Here is a 23,630-nt window from a genome sequence, read left to right as displayed (position 1 = left end):
GTTACCTTTCCAAAGGTTAGTTTCTCCACGCAGGAAGTTTCGCCCTCAGATGTGACAAAGGGACAAAGGGAGGTGTTTTCTTCCCACAGGGGATGGCACTAGACCCTTCCCTATCACCTGTGTGTCTCCAGGGCTCAGCAGCCCGTGGCACCTTGTGAAGGTGGTTGGGATGATGGCCTGTGCTCGGTCCCTCCTCACGACGGCGTGGAACTTGGTGGCAGTTCTCCTGTTCTTTGACATGGCCCAGGGCTCAGACCAACCAACGGGGTCTTCAGAAGCTGGGTGGAGGTGCCTGATGGGGCACTGCATGGCCTATAAGGGGTGCGTGTGGGAGTGTCATCTTCATCCTCTCAAGGTCTTTGGACTCCAAACTTAAGCAAGTAGCAGAGCCTGTGACCAGGACAAAGTGTAAGGGTGGTGCCCTGAAAGCCCACACCCAACTCGAGGTCCACCTTAAGGCATGGGCCTCCCTGTACTGTCATCCTGTCATCTGATATCTCGGGGAGCTAAGAGGCCACCAGATGCGCGAGGCACCTGAAGCTCAGCAGAGCCCAGGCTGGGTGCCAAGGACGCTCCTTGGCCATCTCCTTGCTGCCTGAGTCAGGGATAAGTCCTGTGTCTTAGCAGAAGGGACAAATACGCTTGGGCAGGGGTTGCTTTGTTCCAGGGACTCTAGGCTCTGTTTCATGTCTGAGCCCCACCTGGCACCTGTCCCAAGACTGACTCCTGAGATCAGCTGAAATGAGACGCAGATGGAGGAGACAGGGCTCTAAGAAGCCAAGCACAGAGGGGTGGCCAGCTGCCTGCCTGCCCAGTGGAAGCTTCTGCACGCGTGGCCTGCAGTGGCCTGAGTCCCAGTGCAGAGGGTGGGAGTAGAGTGATTAGGCGGGGATGAGGGAAGGCTGAGGACAGAGGTGGGACACCCAGGGCCAGAGTAAGGCTTCTGAAGGGTCCCAGGGCTGGCTGGCGGGAGTAGGTAATGGGATTGGCATCAGGCTGGGCTCAGAGCTCTCCATGGTGACATCTGGACACTCAAGACAACCTAGAGGGGTAGGGGGTGAGGGGTCCAGGAGGCTCTGGAAGGGCCAGGTGGGCTGTAACCAGCCAATAAAGAGGGAAGTACAACCTTTGGGTATTCTTTATTTCGTTCCTTTTTGTCTCTGACAGCTTTCCTTTTGAAAACTATCCCATCTCTGCTGAACTCAGGTAAGAGAAAGTCCAGAGGCGGCTGGAGGAGAGGGTGATCCAGGCTTGGCCCCTACTCAGCAGCTTGGTGTGTCCTGGCAGAGAACCATGCAAGCCCCACTTCACCAGTGGGGTACATGCCGCAGGTCACACCTCTGTGCTGGCCGGTGCTTGGTGTCGAGACTCATGCCCTGTACGGCCTCCCTTCGTAGTCTGAGCCCAGCCTGTGGGCTTGGCACCACGGCCTGTGTCCCCCCCATCAACGGCCCACAGTGGAATTGTCTTCTCGAGTTTCTAGTAATTTTATCAGGGCTGCATCATGTTGCTAAGGCTAAAGATAACATCTCCCCACAGGTAACTCTTTCCTGCCAGAGTTCCTGAGGCTGGACCCAGGCTCAGAGGAGGTCACAGGTATGGGATGAGCTTGGGGGCATAAGGATCCATTGGGGAGAAGCAGGCTGGCTGGGTCCCGGACAGTGCTGAGGATTCACTGCCATTTGCCACTGTGGAAGGTGGAGTAGGAGCTGGGCTCCTGGGCTGATTGTCCCCTGATACCTCCCACTAGGCCCTACTGACAAGCCCCAAGCCCGGAAGCAGGCACAGAGACGCACCCCTCCCAGGCCAGGCAGAGTGCCGGCCGGCACAGGTCCACCTTAACTGGGCGGGGCGCAGTGCCGATGCCATCTGTGCAGAGGCAGCCCGGGCCTGAGTGAGGACGGGCTTGTACTAGCACGCACAGCTTTCAGCCTGCCACCCTGGCTGGGTCTGCGGCCCCGCACCATGATCCAGGAGCCTGAGGGCCCCGGCTGGGGCTGGGGCTGGGACGGGGACGGCGATGAGTGGGACGGCGCTGTGCTTGCCCTGTTGGCGCTGGCTGTGGTGGCTGCCACTGCACTAGCCTTGCACTGGTTTGGCTCTGGGCAGGACCAGGAAGCAGTAGGACCAGCACCCGCAGACCCCCAGGCCCAGCCTTCTCAGGCAGGCGGGACTGCGCCAGCCCTGCCCCCAGAGTCCAAGGTCAGTGGCGTCGTCGAGGGACCCAGCTCAGGGCAGCAGAAGCCAGAGCCTCCCGGACGCAGCCAGAGGAGTCCAGCTACAGCAAGTTTCCAGGACCAGCAGCCCCCGGAAAGTGGCGCTCAGGCTGCCACAGCCGCACCTGCACTCAAGACACCCGACAAGGTGGCCGGTGGAGGAACCTTGGGGCAGCAGCATGGTAACGCCACCCTGGAAGCCCCCCAAGGTAAAGGAAGGGAACATGTGAAGCCAGGCGCTGCCCTCCCAGGCAGGAGCGAACCTGGGGGGATACCTGCCCCTTTCCTGATACACTTCACTCCTCGGAGTCCGGGCAGACAGCTGGAGGCAGGAGGCATCCGAGCCAAGGCGCCAGCTCACCAGGCCCGGGTCCACACAGTGGAACAGGACACCAGCTGCTGGCAGCAAGGTGTGGGGCCACTTGGCTCATTGGGGAGAGGCCCAGGCAGCCGGCGGTGGCAGGTAGATGGCAGCTCAGGAGATAGAACCCACCGCCCCCTCAAGCTGGACCCCTTATGCCTGGGCACAGTGCTGAGCGTGTGGGATGCTGTGGATGCTGCTGGCAGCCTCTCTTATCCCCAGGAGCTGCCCCTACCAGACACCATGCAGACTGGGCCCCTGACAGATGTCTCAGAGAGGGGTCACGGCAAGAGCGGCCCCCAACCAGTCCCAGTTTTAGTTCTGGACTCAGGGGCCAAAGCTGGTGAGAGCAAGGAGGCTGAGCTCTGGGCCCCCAGGGAATCTCAGGGGTCGCCAACCTCTGAGGAAGGCTGGCCCTGGGTGATAAGCGACGTCCTTGTCACCAGGAGCTTCAGCCAGGCCCCAGGCTCCATGGACCCATGGCTAGAGAGGCAGCAGTGGGGACGCCCACTCTTGTCCCAAGGGCAGGGGAACACAGTGGCCAGCATTGTGGGAAAGGCTGGGGCTAACGGCTCTGAAGAGCAGTCTTTCTTCAGCTCAGGGCCAGGTGAGATGGAGAAGCAAGGGGACCACAGTGGTGGAGAAGACAGAGGGTCCCCACAAGGCCAGAGGGAACTGGCAAGTGAGCAGGTGTCTGGCTGTCTGGACACAGGGAAGCCAGCTGCAGACAGCCGTAGTTTTGCTCCCTCTGCATGTCCCTCAGCCACAACCCCCTCACCCACCCCTCAGTCCTTCTCACCCACTGCTTCCCCGCCGGAAGCACATCCCCACCCAGGCATCTTACCTGCAGCTACGACTCTTATGACATCCTCTCCTTCTGCTTTGCCCTCCAGAGATGGCCAGGGTCCTGCTAAGGACCCTGCAGTTCTAGCCCCAACCACAGCCCCAGCCGCAGCCCCAGCCACAGACCCAGCAGCAGCCCCAGCCTCAGCCCCAGCTGCAGCACCAGCCCCAGCCCCAGCAGAAGCAGCCACAGCCCCAGCTGCGGCCCCAGCCCCAGCCCCAGCAGCCACAGCCACAGCCCCAGCCACAGCCACAGCCCCAGCTGCAACCGCAGCCCCAGCCGCAGCCCCAGCCGCAGCCCCAGCCCCAGCCTCAGCCGCAGCCCCAGCCTCAGCCGCAGCCCCAGCCGCAGCTGCAGCCCCAGCCCCAGCCTCAGCCCCAGCCGCAGCCGCAGCCCCAGCCCCAACCTCAGCTGCAGCCCCAGCCCCAGCAGCCCCAGCCTCAGCCGCAGCCTCAGCTGCAGCCCCAGCCCCAGCAGCCCCAGCCTCAGCCGCAGCCCCAGCCTCAGCCGCAGCCTCAGCCCCAGCCGCAGCCGCAGCCCCAGCCCCAACCTCAGCTGCAGCCCCAGCCCCAGCAGCCCCAGCCGCAGCCGCAGCCCCAGCTGCAGCCCCAGCCCAAGCCCCAGCAGCCACAGCCCCAGCCCCAGCAGCCACAGCCACAGCCACAGCCGCAGCCTCAGCCCCAGCTGCAGCCGCAGCCCCAGCTGCAGCCCCAGCCCCAGCCTCAGCTGCAGCCGCAGCTGCAGCCCCAGCCACAGCAGCCACAGCCCCAGCCACAGCCGCAGCCCCAGCCACAGCCCCAGCCACAGACCCAGCAGAAGCCCCAGCCGCAGCCCCAGCTGCAGCCCCAGCCCCAACCCCAGCAGAAGCAGCCCCAGCCCCAGCTGCGGCCCGAGCCCCAGCCCCAGCTGCAGCCCCAGCCGCAGCCCCAGCTGCAGCCACAGCTGCAGCCACAGCCCCAGCCTCAGCTGCAGCCCCAGCCCCAGCAGCCCCAGCTCCAGCCACAGCTCCAGCTGCAGCCCCAGCCCCAGCCGCAGCCCCAGCTGCAGCCACAGCCCCAGCAGCCACAGCTGCAGCCCCAGCCGCAGCCCCAGCTGCAGCACCAGCCCCAACCCCAGCCGCAGCCTCAGCTGCAGCCCCAACCCCAGCCGCAGCCTCAGCTGCAGCCCCAGCCGCAGCCGCAGCCACAGCTGCAGCCGCAGCCCCAGCAGCCACAGCCCCAGCCGCAGCCCCAGCTGCAGCCACAGCCCCAGCCCCAGCTGCAGCCCCAGCCCCAGCCGCAGCCCCAGCTGCAGCACCAGCACCAGCCGCAGCCCCAGCTGCAGCCACAGCCCCAGCTGCAGCCCCAACTGCAGCCGCAGCCGCAGCCCCAGCTGCAGCCCCAACTGCAGCCGCAGCCCCAGCTGCAGCCGCAGCCCCAGCCTCAGCCCCAGCCCCAGCTGCAGCCCCAGCCGCAATCCCAGCTGCAGCCCCAGCAACTGCAGCCCCAGCCCCAGCTGCAGCCCCAGCCTCAGCCGCAGCCCCAGCTGCAGCCCCAGCCCCAGCTGCAGCCGCAGCCCCAGCCCCAGCTGCAGCCCCAACTGCAGCTGCAGCCGCAGCCCCAGCCCCAGCTGCAGCCCCAGCCGCAGCCCCAGCCGCAGCCCCAGCTGCAGCCCCAGCCCCAGCTGCAGCCGCAGCCCCAGCTGCAGCCACAGCCCCAGCTGCAGCCACAGCCCCAGCCCCAGCCTCTGCTGCAGCCCCAGCCGCAGCAGCCGCAGCCCCAGCTGCAGCCACAGCCCCAGCCCCAGCCTCTGCTGCAGCCCCAGCCCCAGCAGCTGCAGTCACAGCCACAGCCCGAGCTGCAGTTGCAGCCCCAGTTGCTGACACAACCACAGCTGCAGAACCAGCCCCAGCTGCAGCCACAGCCCCAGTTGCAACTTCAGGCCCAGCCCCAGCTGCAGCCACAGCCTCTACCCCAGCCCCAGCCCTAGCTGCAGCTCCAGGCCCAATTGCAGACCCAACCCCAGCCCCAGCTGCAGCTGCAGACCCAGCTGCAGCCCCAGGCCCTGTCCCTGCTCCTTCCACAGCCCCAGCAGCCGCCCCAGCTCCAGCTGCAGCCCCTACCCCAGCCCCGGCCCTAGCTGCAGCCCCAGCTGGCGCACCCCATGGGCAATCAACGCCTGCATGTCAAGAGCCCAGTGTGGTTCTTTGCAAGAGCCAACAGGAGGGGCAGATCTCCAGTAGCTGGGGAAACCTTATTTCAATGGTTCTTAGGAGTCACCCCTTCCCAAGGCAAGAGAAACCGCAGGGGACAGCCCCAAGTGCAGCTCAGGAGAGCCCCAGAGAGCCCAGCGCTTCCACACCCTCTGAGAACACCCAGTCTAGTTCTCCCTCTGAAGGGGCCACCCCCAGCCTCGTGGACAGGGACGGCTCCTCAGGGGAAGGCATAGGGGGCCTGGCTAAGGCTCCCACCCCAGGCCCCCATGCAGGCCCCAGAGGAGAAGGAACGGAGGAGAAGCGTCTGGACTTGCTGCTGCCCGAAGCTGCCGTGCCCAAGGCCCCTTCACAGCAGTCTGGGTGCACGAAGCCTGGCCCTGCCCCCTCCCCCGCTGCCAGGCGGGACCCGCAGCCTGTCCCCAGGCCTCGGAAACGCAGCATGTGCGAAATGGCCGAGAGTTCTGAGCGGAAGCTCGGCCAAGAGGCCCCGGGACAGGTGTCCGGGGAGAGGCTCAGCCCTGCGGGCAGCAGGGATGTCCTCACAGAGAAGCAGAAGGAGGACCGCAGGCTCATGGCGTTTCTGCAGAAGCGAGGGGCCTGGGGGGTGGCGGAGGGGCCCCCGAAGCCCGGCCCCTCGGCCGGGGAGCCAGCCCTCGCCTCGGCAGCAGCTATGCGGCGGCGGCTGGACCTGGGCAGCTGCCTGGACGTGCTGGCCTTCGCGCAGCAGCACGGGGAGGCCGGCCTGGCCCGGGACACCTACGCCCTCATGAGCGACAACCTGCTGCACGTGCTCAGGGACCCGCAGCTCTACCGGCAGCTGAGCGCGGCCGACCGCGAGCGCGTCCTGAGCATGCGCACGGGCCGGGGCCAGGCCGTGCTGGGGGTCCTCGTGCTGCCCAGCCTCTACCAGGTGGGCCGCGCGGGAATCGCGAGGGGCCTGCGCGGGGAGGACGCCCCCGCCGCGGGGCCTGCGCCCCAGCCCCTGCCATCGCACCTGCACGTGTTCCACCCCCGCGAGAAGGCGTGGCGGCCGCTGACGCGGGTGCCGGAGGAGGCCCCGCTGCGGGGCTGCGGCGTCTGCACCCTGCACAACTACCTGTTCCTGGCGGGCGGCATCCGGGGCGCGGGCGCCAGGGCCGTCTGCTCCAACGACGTCTTCTGCTACAACCCTCTGACCGACACCTGGAGCCAGGTGCGGCCCATGCTGCAGGCGCGGGCCCAGCTCAAGCTGGTGGCCCTGGACGGGATGCTGTACGCCGTGGGCGGCGAGTGCCTGTACAGCATGGAGCGCTACGACCCCCGCACTGACACCTGGACCTCACGCGCGCCCCTTCCTGCAGGCACCTTCCCCGTGGCACACGAGGCTGTGGCCTGCCGTGGGGACATCTACGTCACTGGGGGCCACCTCTTCTACCGTTTGCTCAGGTACAGCCCCGGGAAGGATGCGTGGGCCGAGTGCCCCTACAGCGCCAGCCACCGGCGTTCCAGCGACATGGTGGCGCTGGGGGGCTTCCTGTACCGCTTCGACCTGCTGCGTGGTGTGGGCGCCGCGGTCATGCGCTACAACACCGTGACCGGCTCCTGGAGCCGGGCCGCCCCCTTGCCCCTGCCGGACCCTGTCCCGCTGCGCTGCGCCGCGCTGGGCAACACCATCTACTGCCTCAACCACCAGGTCACGGCCACCTTCACGGTCTCCGAGGGAACTGCCCAGTTCCAGGCCAGGGAGCTGCAGCCCTTCCCCCTGGGGAACCAAGGGGTCCTCTGTCCGTTCATCCTGACTCTACCGCCCGCGGACCGGCTCCAGACTGCTCTCTGAGCCTCTACAGGGCACCAGGCACACCCTGGGCGGGGGAGTGAGTGTGGCTGTTGCGCAGGGAAGTGGCTGCTGCTGTCTCTGGGACAGCTTTCCTCTTTGTCTCTGGGGCTAGGGTTACGGTAAGCCTCTTGTTTCCCCATCCACCCCTCCCCGGGGAGAGCCGGGCTCCCCACACCTGCGGTCTGGTGGCTGGAAGCCTCTACCACCCACTTTCTGATGAGTCCTTGCCCCACCGCCTGGGGGCATTCACAGACCTCTCCTGGAGACAGAGCACCCCTTCCAGGGGCCCCCAGGGGCCGGGCACCCCTCTTACAGCACCAACCACATTGCCTGTAAAACTGCCTTAGGGACACTGGTGCTCTTTGAGCCAGGGACCGACTGCGTGCCCAAGGACCAGGACTGGACTGGCTGAGGAAGGAGATGGCTGGGAACACATTCGTGCTTCTCAAGGGCTCCACGCTGGCCAAGGGGCCTGTGTCAGGGTGGGAAGGTGGAGCAAGGAGCAAAGAAATCCCCAGAAAACATCCTTGCCTCGGGGGCTTTCTCCCCATCCTGGCTTGGCTCTCTCCAGAAACCACTCTTAGCCCTCCTTCATCTGATTGGTTCTCTGTACCCCTGCCCATAACCCCAGCCCAGACCTGGCCATGACCACTCGGGCTCACGCCCCTCTGCAGCCTGTGGGGTCTGTGCCACCTGCTCAGCCTCTCCACTTCCCACCCCGCCTACTACCCTTGTAGGGGGAGACCTGGGCTGCGCCATAGCTCTGCCCTTTGTTAGCTGTGTGGACTTGGACGAGACAGCTACCTTTGTGTCCTCACCTGTGAAAGGATGATGGACGTGTCACTCAGGAGAGCTGTGAGGACACCGGTCACCTAGGGGAGCACCTGGCATAGCCCAGGACACAGAACTGAAAGAGAGCGTTCCCTTTACCCACTTTGGACCCTCCATGGAAAGTAAATAAATCTGAACACTGCAGCCCGTCCCACCCTCTGACCTGCTTGTCCCCGTCTGGCCCTTTGCTTTTTATTCTGTGCTTGCCATGGAATCCGTGTGGTTCACTGACAGCACCCTATACTTCCCGTGTTTTGTTCACAAGATTCACTGTGCGGCTAGGTGGGACAGAAGGGCCCTCAAGTTGTGTTTGAAAATCAGTTTATTGAGAGACAAGTACTGTGCACGGCCCATGTCTGGGCCGCTGTTCTCGCCAGGCCAAGAAGGCCCCGCCCTCCATGCTCCAGGCAGCTGGGCGGCCAGGGGCTACTGCTCACGCTTGGTCTCGCTGAGCAGCTCCTGCCAGTTCTTCTCCATCTCCTCCTTGCAGCTGAGGAAGGCGTCCTCCAGTCGCCGCATGGCCGAGGCCAGCGAGGGGTTGGTGCGCATCACCACCATGTCGTAAGCCATCCAGGTGGCCTGCACTGCGACAACCAGAGGGGCTCTGGTCAGGCCCCAGGCTGGGCCACAGCTCTGGCGGCCCGGGGACCAGGCCTGCTGAGCCAGCCACCACTCCAAGGAGAGAAAGCTGGCCGGCCACTTGCTGCCCATGGCCTCACAACCCCCCATGAAAACCCCTCCCTACATCGAGCAGTCATGACACTCCCTAATCTCATGCGTCTCGACTTCTGCACACACCAGCCACGACACTAAAGGGCTGGAGGCCAGTCTGAAGTGAAATGTCAGGGAAATCAGAGCAAACACGGTCCTTCTACCCACAGTTCACAACTAGTGGTTGCAGTGAGGCCCCAACAGTCCTAACAGCCACCCAGGTTCACACGCTCAGGTGGGCAGGACCACACCCCCTCCTGCAAGGCTCTGGGCCCCACGTCACCTGATGCTCTGTGGCCTGGACACCTCTCAAGGCCAGTCCAGAGACTCCTCCTGGGCCGCTTTGCCGTACCCCACAACGTGTGTCCTTTGTGCCCACCTCTGCACTGAGCATCTTGCTTGCCCTCTCCCTTTGAGAGCAACTTGAGGGCAGTGTCCCCTGGGCCTACAGGTGAGCGTGTAGTGCCTGCACAAGTCCAATGGAAGAGTACAGCACCCCACCTCCACACACTTCCCTCCACAGCACCCACCCACTGAACGACAAAGAACAAGTGTCCTAGCCGTTCTGCATGACAGCCAACCACAGCAAATATGTCCCCTTAAAACTTCTCTTTGCTGGGCTAAAAAATACTGGATACTTTGGGAAACTGTCCTCAAAGAAATTACCAAAGAGGAGATAGGCAGAGTGCTTAACAATAAATTCACAGGTATATCTACAACCAAGGTCAGCGGCAGGGCAGACATGAAGTTTTATTGAAAGAAATATCTGTTTCGTTAGGGAGAAACTGTTCGAAATGGCATGTGCAGCGTCTCAGCAGACAGAGGGCACCAATTTTTGACCTATTGGAAGCATGCGAGTCACTTGGGACACCTGTTCAAGTATAGACCACTGTTCCCTCCCACGACCCAGAGGTTCCTGTCCAGCAGGCAGGATGGGGCTTGGGAACCTGCATCCTAACACACGTCTGGCTAACTGGTGCGGCGGGGGTGGGGGTGGGGGGGAAGTGGCCGACCACTCTTCCCGACCAACTGGACAGCAGGTGGCCATAGACCTGGAGTCAGAGCAGTTTGCTTCCGCTCTCCACTTGCCAGGTGCGTGACCTGAACAAGAGACCTACTTGGGAGCCGCAACCTCCTCACTTGTAAAGGACAGAAAACGTCCCAATGTCACGGCTTGCTGTGAAAATTAAACAAACACTATATGTAAACTGCCTAGCACATAGTAGGTGCTCAAGAAAGGAGAAAACCTTACTATAAAATAAATGAGGTATTCAGGGCAAAGAGTTAGGGTGGCTAAGAATTTCAAACACAGTGGAATCTCATATAAGCCTATACAGCAGCTGGAGTTCTAGCGCTGAGCTTCCCAAGGCCAAAGCACAGAAGCAAACTTGCTCAGTCAGGAGACTCGGTGAGCATAACATAAAAATAAAGCCGTGGTTGGAGATATGTTTCTCTATGGGTCTATTTTATGAGAAGTGTAATGTAGCTGGACAGGCCTGTTATGGCCTCCTACCTTAATGCGAGGGGACTCTTCTGTGTCTGTGGTTGAATCATGGGTAAGAAACCTGGGGCACAGCAGCAAAGAAGTTCAGAAAGGGCAACTGAATTAGACCCCAAAACACCCTGCCAAGTGCAGACCTCCACTGGTTTGCTCCAAGGAAGACTGTTTAGAACGTGTAGAACAGGATGGACTTTAATCATCAGAACATCCTCCAGTAACCCAAGGCTTGTAAGTCCTTCATTCTTGTAGGACGCGCTGCACCCCTCCTTTGCGCTGGCACGTCCCTAAGGCAGCACTGACCAGTCTAAACCCTGCCTTCAGGAAGTGTCTATACTGGTTACAGGTGGAAGAGACAGATAAACATACAAGACAGACCGAGAAAGGTGCTGTGGAGGAAATAAGCAGGTGTGCTGTGACAGAAATGGGGCAGACCAGGTGCTGAGGGCAGGCCCTCTCACGGGCTTTTGGGAAGGCCTGTGCAGTACCCAAGTCAAGGTCATAATCTCCGGAGGGGCGCAGATATTCTGAGAGGCGAATGGGGCTCGCCGCAGCACACTGATAACCCGCTGGGCGGGGCCAAGGTCCTCACATGGAAATGAAGAAAAAACGGTCAAGGTTACACGTAGACACAGGGGTCAGTGAAGGATGAGGACACAGTGTCCCAAACCTGTACAGGAGAAGGGAGCACTGACTAGTGATGTGGTGAGTGGATTTACTTTGAGAGCCTGAAAAGTACAAGTAGAGGATAGGGAGCTCAGGGAATGATGACAAGAGAGTCAGCTGACCAGGCGACAAAGGGATGACAAGGCTAATTCACATCCCTGGCACAAGAGACCAAGCAGCATTTACAATGTAAATGGTGACGTTCTACCTCCCCAAACGCCAGGGCACGAGGTGGTCTCACAGACACTTCCACCAAGTTTTGAAAGAACAATTAATGCTTACCTAATACAAGTGACTCCAGAAATTAGGAAAAGAGGGAAGACTGATAATATCACTATGTGGGCTGGTGTAACTTTTTAAGAAAAGCATTTTACAGTAGCATTCCATTGACATTATAGAAAATTTGAGAATAGAGATAAGCAAACATAGAAACAATTTACCCTAAGTTGGTTTATTCTAAAACCAAAGACAATAAGTCTATCTCACATGAATATAGATGTAAAATGCTAAATATAACATGAGCTAATCAACTCCAACTGTATTAAGATGAATAATATGTTATGAGTTTGTAAAAGAAATTCAAGGATGGCTGAATATCAGAAAATCAATCTGTAATTAACTACATTTAAAAAGCAGGGAAATCAGCGGTGTATCTCACATAACGCAAAAAAGGCAGTTAATAAAGTTTAATACCTATTTGTGATTTAAAAAAATCAAAACTCTAATAAATTCAGAATAGAAGGAGACCCCTTTAACTTACTAAAGGTGATATACCAAAAACTTACAGCAAACATCGTACATCATGGATAAACTATGTATACATCCCCTATAAGACTAGTATCAAACAAGGACACCTCTAATAATGCTACTGGTATTAGAGATGCTGGTAAATAGAGTAAAAAAAATTTTTTTTAAATAAGAGGTGTAAGGATTGGAGGGTACGAGATAAAACTATCGGCATTTGTAAATTATAAAAATGTATATATGAAATAATAATAGTCCAATAGCTAAGTCAATGTTAAAAAATAAAAGTTAAAATATGTCCTATTAGGTACCAAGACAACTTTTTTTTTAAAAGATTTTATGGGGGAAGGGAACAGGACTTTATTGGGGAACAGTGTGTACTTCCAGGACTTTTTCCAAGTCAAGTTGTTGTCCTTTAAATCTTAGTTGTGGAGGGCGCAGCTCAGCTCCAGATCCAGTTGCCTTTGTTAATTGGGGGGGGGTAGGGATGAGGCGGGCGGAGCCCACCATCCCTTGCAGGAGTTGAGGAATTGAACCGGCGACCTTGTGGTTGAGAGCCCACTGGCTCATGTGCGAATCGAACCGGCAGCCTTCGGAGTTAGGAGCATGGAGCTCCAACCGCCTGAGCCACTGGGATGGCCCCTATCAAGACAACTTATAAATCCCTATTTTAAAAAATAGTGTGGTAGATGGGGCTGGAGCTGAGCTGTGCCCTCCACGACTAAGATTGAAAGGACAACGACTTGAGTTGGAAAAAATCCTGAAAGTACACACTGTCCCCCAAAAAAGTCCTGTTCCCCTTCCACAATAAAAAAGAAAGAAAATCTTAAAAAAAATTACAAAAGGCAAGTTATACAAACTATTTTAATATTATTTAATCTGTGGTTGCTTCTATGTTGATAAAAACATACTTTTACCTTCTGCTAAACGGTTTTAAAATGTTTAAAAAAGACGTATACTACCCCTAAATTAGACAACTGTGCAGAACATTTATATGAAAATGGAATTATAAAGAGGAAAATATGTAAAACTAAAACTAAGGAAAGAATCTGATAAAGGGGAAAAAACCGGGCCTCACACCAGTCATGGAATGATGTGGAAAAGCGCCGAGGGAGGGATATGAGGCCGTGCCCCAGAAAAACCTCATTCATGCCAAGCAGATGTAGGCTGCACGGACTTACTGGGGGACAAGGCAAGTGCACAAGTCTTCCAAGAAGTGTTGCTGCTTAAATACAACAGTTGTGTGTATTAGACAACCTTACATATACTTAGAAGTCATACAAAAAAATTAAACAATTGTCAAAGCTGAGTCTTTTATGTGACTTGTTTCAATATAAACACCTGTGAACCTTGTCTCTAAGGTGAGAGAGCATTTCTTATAACACTAGTACCTTAGCGATATTACAGTAGTAATGTTAATTTACTTAGCTATTATTACTTAATAACTTCTTTAAACTATTATCTTTATTATTGGAATATTTGCCAAAGAGAGAGTCTCTAGTGGATCTAAATAAAAACGCAGTATACAGCCTGGTTTCTGTAGCATATCAGATGGTTTAGAGTTAGATGTTAAAACGGAACACAGGGCCGGTCCAGTGGCTCAGGCGATTGGAGCTCCGTGCTCCTAACTCCGGAGGCTGCCAGTGCGATTCCCACATGGGCCAGTGGGCTCTCAACCACAAGGTTGCCGGTTCGACTTCGAGTCCCACAAAGGATGGTGGGCTGTGCCCCCTGCAACTAGCAACGGGGAACTGGACCTGGAGCTGAGCTGCGCCCTCCACAACTAAGACTGAAAGGACAACTTGACCTAGAAAAAAAAAAAGTCCTGGGAATACATACTATTCCCCCAATAAAGTCCTGTTCCCCTTCCCCAATTAAAAAAAAAAAAAGGAACAGAGAAAAGTAGGAGAAAATATAAGTATTTCACTAATCTCGAATTAGGGATCCAAGCAATGTGAGAAAATCAGAAGGAAAATATTGATAGATTTCCCCCACATCAGACTTCTGTTTACCAAAGATCCATATAAAATTAAATAGCAAACTGGGGGAATATTTACTACAATTTTGATCAGACTTTCTCCTTACTGCATAAAGAGCTCTTACAAATCAGTAAGAGACCCCATCACAGAAATCTGCTATCCCTTTCTTGTTCTCAGTGCCAAGTCTGAGTTAGGGCTAGTAGCAACTTTTTTAGCCTTTAGTTTAGCAAACGCTTCCTAATTGGTCTTCCTGTTTCGTCTTCCCTCTCCAAACCATCCCTCACTCTGTTACCAGAGGTTATCTTTCTGAAACACAAGCATCTTCCTTGAAATCCCAAAGGGCTCCCTCTCACCTAGACAAGAAAGGTAAAATGCCTTAGGTTGGCACTGAAGACCTTCTCAGCTTTCGGCCTCTCCTTTCTGCCACCGTGTGAACCCACACGCCCGTCTGGCTCCCCTGACTCCGCCAGGCTTGCCCTCCTGGCACATGGCCCTGACCGCCTCTTCTGCGGGACTGTCCTCTCCGCCAGCACCCCTTCCTCGTCTGCCCAGCCTCTACTCCTTCCTAATGCTCTGCTCAAAGCCTCACGTGCCTCCTGAGCAGTCACCTCTCCTCCCTCTGACGCCTGACCCAGTACTCGGTCTGCACCCTCATTAGCATTTGCCAGATTACAATTTTAACATAAAACAAAAACATGTTTTAATTTTAATTTATATATTTAAATTAAAATTGTTCATCTTTCTTGATGTCTTTTCTGGCTTCTACCTACTTCTCTAATGAAGGAGCATCTATTCAATTTTATATTACTAGACTAGCACATAGTGGGTGCTCAGTAAATGGTGTTAACTGAGAGAATATTTAATTAGGTTGAAGGAATTATGTAGCTTAAAATAGAAAATGAATTACAGAACATTTTTTTAAAGGTAGTTTAAAACATGCATAAAACTTCCAAGTGCACAGGTAAAAATATTGCAAACATTTCTAAGTAGAAATTTTCTAAAGCCTCTTATAATAAATGAAGATTATTTGCAAACTTATAATGCCTTTAAAAATAGTTTGTTTTCACTTGAGTAGAGTATACATGCTTTCTAAAATGTGTTTTACGGGGCCGGCCCGGTGGCTCAGGCGGTTAGAGCTCCGTGCTCCTAACTCCAAAGGCTGCTGGTTTGATTCCCACATGGGCCAGTGGGCTCTCAACCACAAGGTTGCCAGTTCAATTCCTCGAGTCCCGCAATGGATGGTGGGCTCCGCCCCCTGCAACTAAGATTGAACAGGCACCTTGAGCCACTGAGCTCCTAGATCGCTCAGTTGGAGCACGGGCTCTCAACCACAAGGTTGCCGGTTCGACTCCGGTGGGCTGCGCCCCCTGCAACTAGCAATGGCAACTGGACCTGGACCTGGAGCTGAGCTGCGCCCTCCACAACTAAGACTGAAAGGACAACAACTTGACTTGGAAAAAAAAATAAAAGTCCTGGAAGTACACACTGTTCCCCAATAAAGTCCTGTTCCCCTTCCCCAATAAAAAATCTAAACAAATAAAAAAATAAAAAAATAAAATGTGTTTTACGTTATGATTTTCTCTAGCAAAACTAAGGGTCACAAATTATAAAAAGTAGTAAAGAATAAATTAAAGAAATTATAATGGTATCACTGCTACTGCTGGTTACCACTTAGTGGAAATGCGTTGAACAAAATAACAGACCAACATTCTTTTCCAAAAACGGAGAAACCTGTTCCAGTCTACTGCACTTTCCCCCACTGAAGGTACCTCCCATTTCAGAACCTTACCAACGCTAGCACTATTGCTCTGGACTGTTTTCCTTTGAATGACTCACAGAAAAAAAGGTTCCCATTCTGTTCACAGGTGTTATGCTAACATCATTTCTCATTTGCTGAGTACTTGGGCATGGGTCTGGTACTGTGCCCAGTTATAAAAGGCAAAGTCACTATTTCTGCCCTCAAGAGGTAACTGTCCGGTGGCAGAAATAAGAGGCACACACATATAAAATCAGAAAACAATTCAAGACAATATTCAGCAGGAAGTGTCAAGTTCTGTGGTACAACAGTTACCTGGTGGTCAGGGAAGGCCTTGTTAAGAGGCACATGATTTGAGCTCAGAAGTCTAGGGAGGGAGGATCTGAGCTCTTGGAATGAAGGGGGAAGACACCCTGTCTGGAAAATCAGCCTACCTGAGATTTTCTCCATCTCCTCCAATAGCTTTTCCAAGTCTTTATTCAGGTCTGACAGCATTTTCAGCATGTTGTCATAGTTTCTTTCCCCAGGGTCAGAATCAGCCATCTATTTAGTGAGACAGACCAATGTGTTAATTCCAGTTCCTCTACTCACACCTGGGTAGTCCAAGCTGGAAACCGGAGGTTATCTTTAATACCCCTTCTCTTGTCTTCCTGACCCAAGGGGTCACTGAAATTCATGAATTTTACTTACCCAAGGAATAAATATTTAATCATCTGTGGGAGCCACCAGTGAGCTGGACCCTGCTGCTGTGGAGCTCACACCCCTGGCCCAACCGCCTGGGGTCGCTCCTGTCAGCCCCTCCCTCCCTCCCTCCCTCCCTCCCTCCCTCCCTCCCTCCAAGGTTGATTCTTTAATTGAGTTCCATTGGTTACAGACTCACTGAGCACCTACTATGTACCAGACACCGCTACTAGGGCTCTGGGTACCGCAGTGTGTCTGTGGGTCCAGACAGACAAAACCTCTGCTCTCATGGAGCTTCTGTTCCAAGGGGAGAGAGAGATAATAACAGATTTGTAAAAATACCTTCAGGCTGTGGTCACTGATACAAAGAACAGAAAATGGGGTTGTGTAATAAAGATGCTTTCACGGGGGGGGGGGGGGGGGGGACTTTAGCTTGCAGAGTCACAGACAGCCTTTCTAATGCAGGACATTTGAACTGACACTTGAATAACAAAAAGGCGTTGGCAGAGAAGATCGAGGGGAAGAGTTCTAAATGAGGGAGTGACTCAAGAAAAGGTGGGAGTGGCCCTGGTGTGTTGTAAGGATGAAAAGAAACTGTAGGATGGGGTTGAGAAGAGTGGTATGGGACGAGATCAGCTAAGTAGACAAGAGCTTCAGTGTTATTTTGAGCATGAGGAAAAGCCACTGGACGGGATTATGTGACTGTCTTAAGATAATGAACTTCATCTGTTTTGGGAAAATGGACTGTTGTAGAAGGTTGACAGGAGGCAAGAGTGGGAAGACCCATTAGTCAAGAGGGCACCAGAGAGGTCTAGAGATGACGGCGGCAGGAACTAGGCTAGTGATGATGTCAGTGGTAAGAAGTTGGCTACATTTTGGAAGATGAGCCAACAGAATGTGGAGAGGATCTGATGGGTCTAGGTTTGCTGGGGCAAGTGAGGGAAGATAGAAATCAAAATGACTCTTAATTTTGGTGAGAACAACCAGATGGATGGTGGCGCTGACTAAAATGGGGAGGAGTAGGAGACGAGCGGGTCAGGAGGGAAACCCAGAGCTCTGTTTTGGACATGTTAACATGAGAAGCCTATCAGGCCTCCACCTGGAGATGTGAGTAGGCAGGTGAACAGAGGGGCCTGGAGTTCAAGAGAAAGGTTAAAGCTGAAAATAAGAAGCTTGGAACTCACGGTGCTCACTCTCTTCACCTTGCGCTTAGAATATCGTCAGAGACTCCTACCTGGTCTCCTTGCCTGTAGCTTCATCTCATCCCACCCATTTTCCAGCTCACCACCAGAATGACTTTTCCTAATACGTATATCTGACTGTGTCACTCTGTTTGAAATCCTTCAGCAGCTCCCCATTTCTTTCAGAATAAAACATAATCTTTTTATTACAGATATAAAATCCTTCATAGGCTTCCTGCTGACTGCTCCACTCATCCCGTTCTGAGTTGTGACCAAACTGAAGAAAGCCTTGAGAGATCCAGATATTATTTAAAATCTACAAGAGTTGTGTATTTCCAAGAGATGTGATAAAAAAAGATCCAGGAAAATAACATAAAACTCTGTAATGGTAAAAAATATCTAGTTTTTGGGTTTTTTTACACAAGCACTAAAGAATTGCAAAATGGAATAAAATAATTCTATCATGTGGGTGGTTACAAAAACCTGTGTGAAGGCAAAGAACTGGGCAATGACACAATTCACACCTAAGTTGTATGGGCTACTTGTTCAATTCGTTAAGTTATAAAGTTCCAACTATGTTCTTTTATCCATATATTCAACACATATCTTTGAGCACCACTTTAGATTCTGAAGATACACAGTGATCAAAACAGATTAAAATCCTTGATCTCACAAAGTTATGGTCTAGTGGGGAGAGGAGAAAATAAGATTAACTAGTGAAGTAAATATAAGGAGGGGGTACAGTCCCAAGGAGAGAAAGTCAACCAGAGATGGAGGGTGGGAGAGTGTGCAGGGTGGTGGCTGCAGTTTAAATAAGTGTGTAGGGGAGGCCTCACTGGAGTGATTTGACTAGAGACCTGCAGGAAGTGAGAGTGAGCCACATAGACATCTGGGGAGCGTGTTCCAGGAAGAAAGAACGGGAAGAACAGAAGCCCGAGATAGGAGCCTGCGGGATGAACTGGAGAGAGAGCACTATGGGCAATGTAGTCAGTAGAGAGAGAACAAAGTGGAGAGTTGTGGAAGTTTGGTCGAAACATGGGGGGTGGGATTCTGGCGGGCTTTGAAGGCCACTGAAAAGACTCTGGGAGCCTGAAGGTTGCTAATCTGATTTACACGTTAATAAATCACTAGGTTAAAGAGAATAGCCTGTATGGACAGGGGTGAGGCAGGGAGACCAGTTAGGGGGCCAGTGGAATAAGGCAGGCAAGAGACGGCAGCTCAGGCCAGGAAGAACTATGAAGGAGGACGATTCAGGGTACATTGTAAGGGAAGAGCAGCAAGATTTGCTGATGAGTCCATGTGGAACCAGGGATGACATGGAGGTTTCTGACTCGGCAACCAGAAAGGGAGGTGCCACTAACTGAGATGGGGGAAGACTGGAGGAGCTGGTCTGCACCGGAAAGACATAACTCAGTTTTGAATATATTAAAGTTTAAGAAGCCTATGAGGCAGCCAAGTAAGAATGTTTAGTAGGCACGTGGATAAATGAATTCAGGGAAAGGGGAAGCTGGAGAGAGAAATGTGGGAACCATCAGCATGCTGATGATGACAAAGGTGAGATGGAGATAATGCAGATGAAGGGGCCCCTGGGTGGGGAGGGTGACACGGAGAGGAGTCTGTGGCAGCACGCCAGGAAAGGACAGGACGACGGAGCTTGGACCAGAGTGTTAGAGGTGGAAGCAGTGAGCACCGACTGGGTTCTTGGCATGTGGTGAAAATGGAGCCAAGAGTATTTGCTGACATCTAAGTGGAGAGATGAACGTGCAGTGTGGTGAAATGCCTGGCTAAACATCCGTATATGGGGCACTGGAGTACAGCTGACCTTTAAAGCCATGGATGAGTTGAGATCACCTAGGAAGCGAGGGTAGAGGGAATGGAGGGATGAGCCAGCCCAGTATTTAGAATTTGGGAAGATGAAGAGGAACAAGCAAAGGTGACTGGAAAGAAGCAGCCCCGGGTGGAAGAGACGGATGTCTTGGCAGTCAAGTGAAGAAAGGAAACACTGACCAAGTATGCCTCCGATCACATCGCATAAGGAATAAGACGTGACCACTGGATTTGACAATCTGGAGGTCACTGGTGACCTTGACAGGAGCTGTTTTCATGAAGTGTCAGGGACAAAAGCCTGACTGAAATGTGGTTTTCTAATGAAAAAGGAAGAGAAGTAGAAACTTGTGTGATTTGGTTCAAAGAAAAGCCGAGAAATGGGCCGGCAGCCTGGAATGCAGTGTGGAGTCACAGTGCCTGTTTTAAGTTGGGAGGGGTTACACCAGTGCCAAATATCACAGTGGGCCCAGGGACATCCGGACATTTGCTGTGGGGGTCGTTGGCCATCTCAGTAAGACCTGTTTCAGGAGGCCAGAAGTGTAGCTACAAGATTTCCACGAAAAAAGAATTAATGTACCATTAGACAAGACGGTCGGGCACGTGAGGAGGGTAGGGAAAACCGGGGACAGCAGGGGCTACAGAGTGAAGGCTTTGTGTTTTGCATACAGGAAGGCAGAGATGGGCCTGTCCTTGAGCTGTGGAGAGCGCTACCTGAACAGAAAAGGCTGAAGAGTCAGGAGAGGCTAGCTGGCAGTGCAGGGACCCGAGGGCCGCAGGGCGGGCGGGTGGGTCGGGTCCCGGGGTCCAGGCTCAGGCCTGAGGCCTGAGGCCTCCAGCTGCCCAGGAATCCCAACGAAAGGTGTTTCTTTCAAGAAGAGCGGTCCTTGATCCCAGCAGGACAACGCCGGTTTGGCCAAGGTGTGCCAGAGGCCACACGGCGGCACAGGACCCTCAGGACCCCAGGAGGTGGACAGGAAATGCAGTGCACCTGTCCTTGGACTGCGGACAAGGTGAGCGGCCCAGCGGTGTGTGAGGCGTGGGGACAGGCCGAGGCCCAGAGGGACGTGCAGCTGAGGGGCAGGGCGGGTGACGGGGGGCTGTGGCCGAGCGCGTGGAGCCCCAGAGGGGGTGGGTGTGAAGGAGCCCGGATGGCGGGTGCAGGGGAGGGCGGCCGTGGGGAGGGAGTCCCGCTGTCCTTCCCGAGACAGTGCCCAGGCCGACGCGACGCGAGGGCTGCGTGGGCGAGGGGGGGGGGGCTACCAAGGGGGGGGCCGGCGGTCGGGGCCACTCCTGGGGGGTCACTCCTGGGGGGGTCACTCCTGGGGGGCCACTCCTGGGGGGTCACTCCTGGGGGGCCACTCCTGGGCTGCGCGTGAGGGGTTCGAGGCGTGTAGTGCATGGAGTCTAGAAGCGCCAGTGTGCAGGGCGACAGGCGACACGGCTTCGGGTGCGTGGACTCCAGGATCCGCGACGTGCGCGGAGGGTGAGGGGTGAGGGGTGAGGCGGCCGGCATGGCCGGGTAGAGGCGGCGTCGGGGCCCGGGGGCCGGGAGCGTCGGGGCGGCGTCGGGGCCCGGGGGCCGGGAGCGTCGGGGCGGCGTCGGGGCCCGGGGGCCGGGAGCGTCGGGGCGGCGTCGGGGCCCGGGGGCCGGGAAGGTCGGGGCGGCGTCGGGGCCCGGGGGCCGGGAAGGTCGGGGCGGCGTCGGGGCCCGGGGGCCGGGAAGGTCGGGGCGGCGTCGGGGCCCGGGGGCCGGGAAGGTCGGGGCGGCGTCGGGGCCCGGGGGCCGGGAAGGTCGGGGCGGCGTCGGGGGCCGGGAAGGTCGGGGCGGCGTCGGGGCCCGGGGGCCGGGAGCGTCGGGGCGGCGTCGGGGCCCGGGGGCCGGGAAGGTCGGGGCGGCGTCGGGGCCCGGGGGCCGGGAAGGTCGGGGCGGCGTCGGGGCCCGGGGGCCGGGAAGGTCGGGGCGGCGTCGGGGCCCGGGGGCCGGGAAGGTCGGGGCGGCGTCGGGGCCCGGGGGCCGGGAAGGTCGGGGCGGCGTCGGGGCTCGGGGGCCGGGAAGGTCGGGGCGGCGTCGGGGGCCGGGAAGGTCGGGGCGGCGTCGGGGCCCGGGGGCCGGGAAGGTCGGGGCGGCGTCGGGGCCCGGGGGCCGGGAAGGTCGGGGCGGCGTCGGGGCCCGGGGGCCGGGAAGGTCGGGGCGGCGTCGGGGCCCGGGGGCCGGGAGCGTCGGGGCGGCGTCGGGGCCCGGGGGCCGGGAAGGTCGGGGCGGCGTCGGGGCCCGGGGGCCGGGAAGGTCGGGGCGGCGTCGGGGCCCGGGGGCCGGGAAGGTCGGGGCGGCGTCGGGGCCCGGGGGCCGGGAAGGTCGGGGCGGCGTCGGGGCCCGGGGGCCGGGAAGGTCGGGGCGGCGTCGGGGCTCGGGGGCCGGGAAGGTCGGGGCGGCGTCGGGGGCCGGGAAGGTCGGGGCGGCGTCGGGGCCCGGGGGCCGGGAAGGTCGGGGCGGCGTCGGGGCCCGGGGGCCGGGAAGGTCGGGGCGGCGTCGGGGCCCGGGGGCCGGGAAGGTCGGGGCGGCGTCGGGGCCCGGGGGCCGGGAGCGTCGGGGCGGCGTCGGGGCCCGGGGGCCGGGAAGGTCGGGGCGGCGTCGGGGCCCGGGGGCCGGGAGCGTCGGGGCGGCGTCGGGGCCCGGGGGCCGGGAGCGCTGGCACGGTCCAGGACCTCCAGGCCGGCGGGCTTCACTCACCTCCCGCTCCGCCAGCGCTCGGTCTACTCCGCTGCCGCTGCCGCCGCCACCAGCAGAGACCTGAGGAGGCTCCTCCGCACCACGCCCCGCCCCTTTCCGTTACCAGACCCGCCCCCAGTGCTGGCTTCTTGTCCTCATTGGCTGGTGTTCTGTGAGCACGTGACTGCGCTTGCTTCAGGCAGGAACCAAGTCCTGGCCTCGAGGTCTCATTGGCTGGTGTCCAGAGCGGAAGGGGCGGGGCCACCTCAGGCTGAGCCCGCCCGTGAGTCTTGCAGTCTCAGGCCTTGATGGAGGGGGCGCTGGTGGGTACGAAGCCAGAGCTGAGATAAGGGGCACCCCAAGTCCTGGTAATCGTGTTCCTCCTCTTGGCTCCTTTAGGGGGAGGCCATGAACACAGGGTCCCGTCTGTCTGCTTGACCACTGTGTCCCCAGTGTCTAGGACAGCACTCGGCACAGCAGGTGCGAGTGGACGTTTGTTGGATGGGAAACTGGATGCCTGAATATTTAGTCTTCACGACCACCGTGCGTGGCCCACACTGCTGCGTCTGTCTAAACAGAGGACCCCACTGAGACTCGGGGAGATGAGGCAGGGGCCCAAGTACGTGCAAGCACCGCTTCCAGCCCAGGTCTGCCAGGTGGCGCTGGCCTCCAGGTGGTAGAAACACAAATCACTGAGCAGGGACAGCTGAGAGTAGCTCCCCATTAGACAGGCTGCACATACAGCTGTGGTGGAGAGGAGGCTAGAGAGATCGCTCGGGTCTCCATAGGCCAGTCCAAAGAGCTCAGTCTTTAGGGGGTGACCGGCGCCTTACACGTGTGGTAAGCAGAGCAGTGTAAGGAATAGAATATATGAAGGTCTGCCTGGGAACATTTGGGGATGTAAACTCTCACAGTGGCTGGGATACGTGCTTGGCCTTGGAAGGATTGGCTACCCTCCCAAGGACCAAGAAAATATTTACAGGATGTGGAGCCTGGCCTTCGCCTTGCCACAGGTGGGCCGAGCTCTGATACATCTAATCTCGTACCAAGGACTGGCCCCGGCTCCTAGCCAGATCCGAAACCCGTTCCTTGTGTTGTTAACACGTATGCTTATTGCTCCTTGCTGCTGTTGTTAGTGAAGTCCTCAAAACCCCAGAAGGCGGAGGAGCAACAGCAACAGTTGTTCCCCGGCCGCCTGGGCTGCTGTAAGGTGTTTCGCTCGTGCTGATGAAGGACCGGTGCTGTTTCTGCGCATGATGTTTTGCCTGTGTTGATTTTTTACTGGTGCTGTTTCTGCGCATGTTTTGCCCGTGTTGATTTTTTACCGGTGTTGTTTCTGCACATGATGTTTTGCCCGTGCTGATAACTTTACTCGATTTGGATTTTGCCCTGCTGATGAAAGGCTGTTGCTGTTTCTACGACTCTAATTGACCGGGCCCTGGTGGTATGATGAATTGCCTCCTTGCTTGTTAGTGGTATGATAATATATTCCTCTAATCTCTGTCTTGTCTTACTTACTTTCACTTTGTAATAAAACTCTTTAACCCCTTCATCCCGGCTTGTGGTGGTGTGTCTTGCGTATCGGGCCTTGAAAATAAGTCTGTGCACAGCAATC

At 56.6% G+C, this 23,630-nt stretch overlaps 3 protein-coding genes across 3 annotated transcripts; 2 read left to right on the top strand and 1 right to left on the bottom strand.

Annotated features, from left to right (window-relative positions):
- Positions 1-1,965: 1,965 nt before the first annotated feature.
- Positions 1,966-5,539, top strand: LOC308502576 (uncharacterized protein; the record flags this gene model as incomplete). Its single annotated transcript, XM_081060499.1, has 2 exons — positions 1,966-3,684; positions 5,414-5,539. The coding sequence occupies 2 exons, from the start codon at positions 1,966-1,968 to the stop codon at positions 5,537-5,539; spliced, it is 1,845 nt and encodes a 614-aa protein (XP_080916625.1).
- LOC308502686 (kelch domain-containing protein 7B-like) lies at positions 5,139-7,543 on the top strand. Its single transcript, XM_081060796.1, has one exon. The coding sequence runs from the start codon at positions 5,662-5,664 to the stop codon at positions 7,429-7,431; it is 1,770 nt and encodes a 589-aa protein (XP_080916922.1). The 5' UTR covers positions 5,139-5,661; the 3' UTR covers positions 7,432-7,543.
- A 1,029-nt stretch (positions 7,544-8,572) lies between these two features.
- SYCE3 (synaptonemal complex central element protein 3) lies at positions 8,573-22,098 on the bottom strand. Its single transcript, XM_081059599.1, has 3 exons — positions 22,037-22,098; positions 16,051-16,159; positions 8,573-8,846 (listed from the first exon to the last, which is right to left on the bottom strand). Exons 2-3 carry the CDS (start codon positions 16,157-16,159, stop codon positions 8,689-8,691), a joined length of 267 nt encoding a protein of 88 aa, XP_080915725.1. The 5' UTR covers positions 22,037-22,098; the 3' UTR covers positions 8,573-8,688.
- Between the last annotated feature and the right edge of the window lie 1,532 nt (positions 22,099-23,630).

Source organism: Rhinolophus hipposideros (genome assembly GCF_964194185.1).
Source record: "Rhinolophus hipposideros genome assembly, chromosome: 9".
NCBI classification, from domain to species: Eukaryota; Metazoa; Chordata; class Mammalia; order Chiroptera; family Rhinolophidae; genus Rhinolophus; species Rhinolophus hipposideros.
This window is presented reverse-complemented; position numbering and strand designations above follow the sequence as displayed.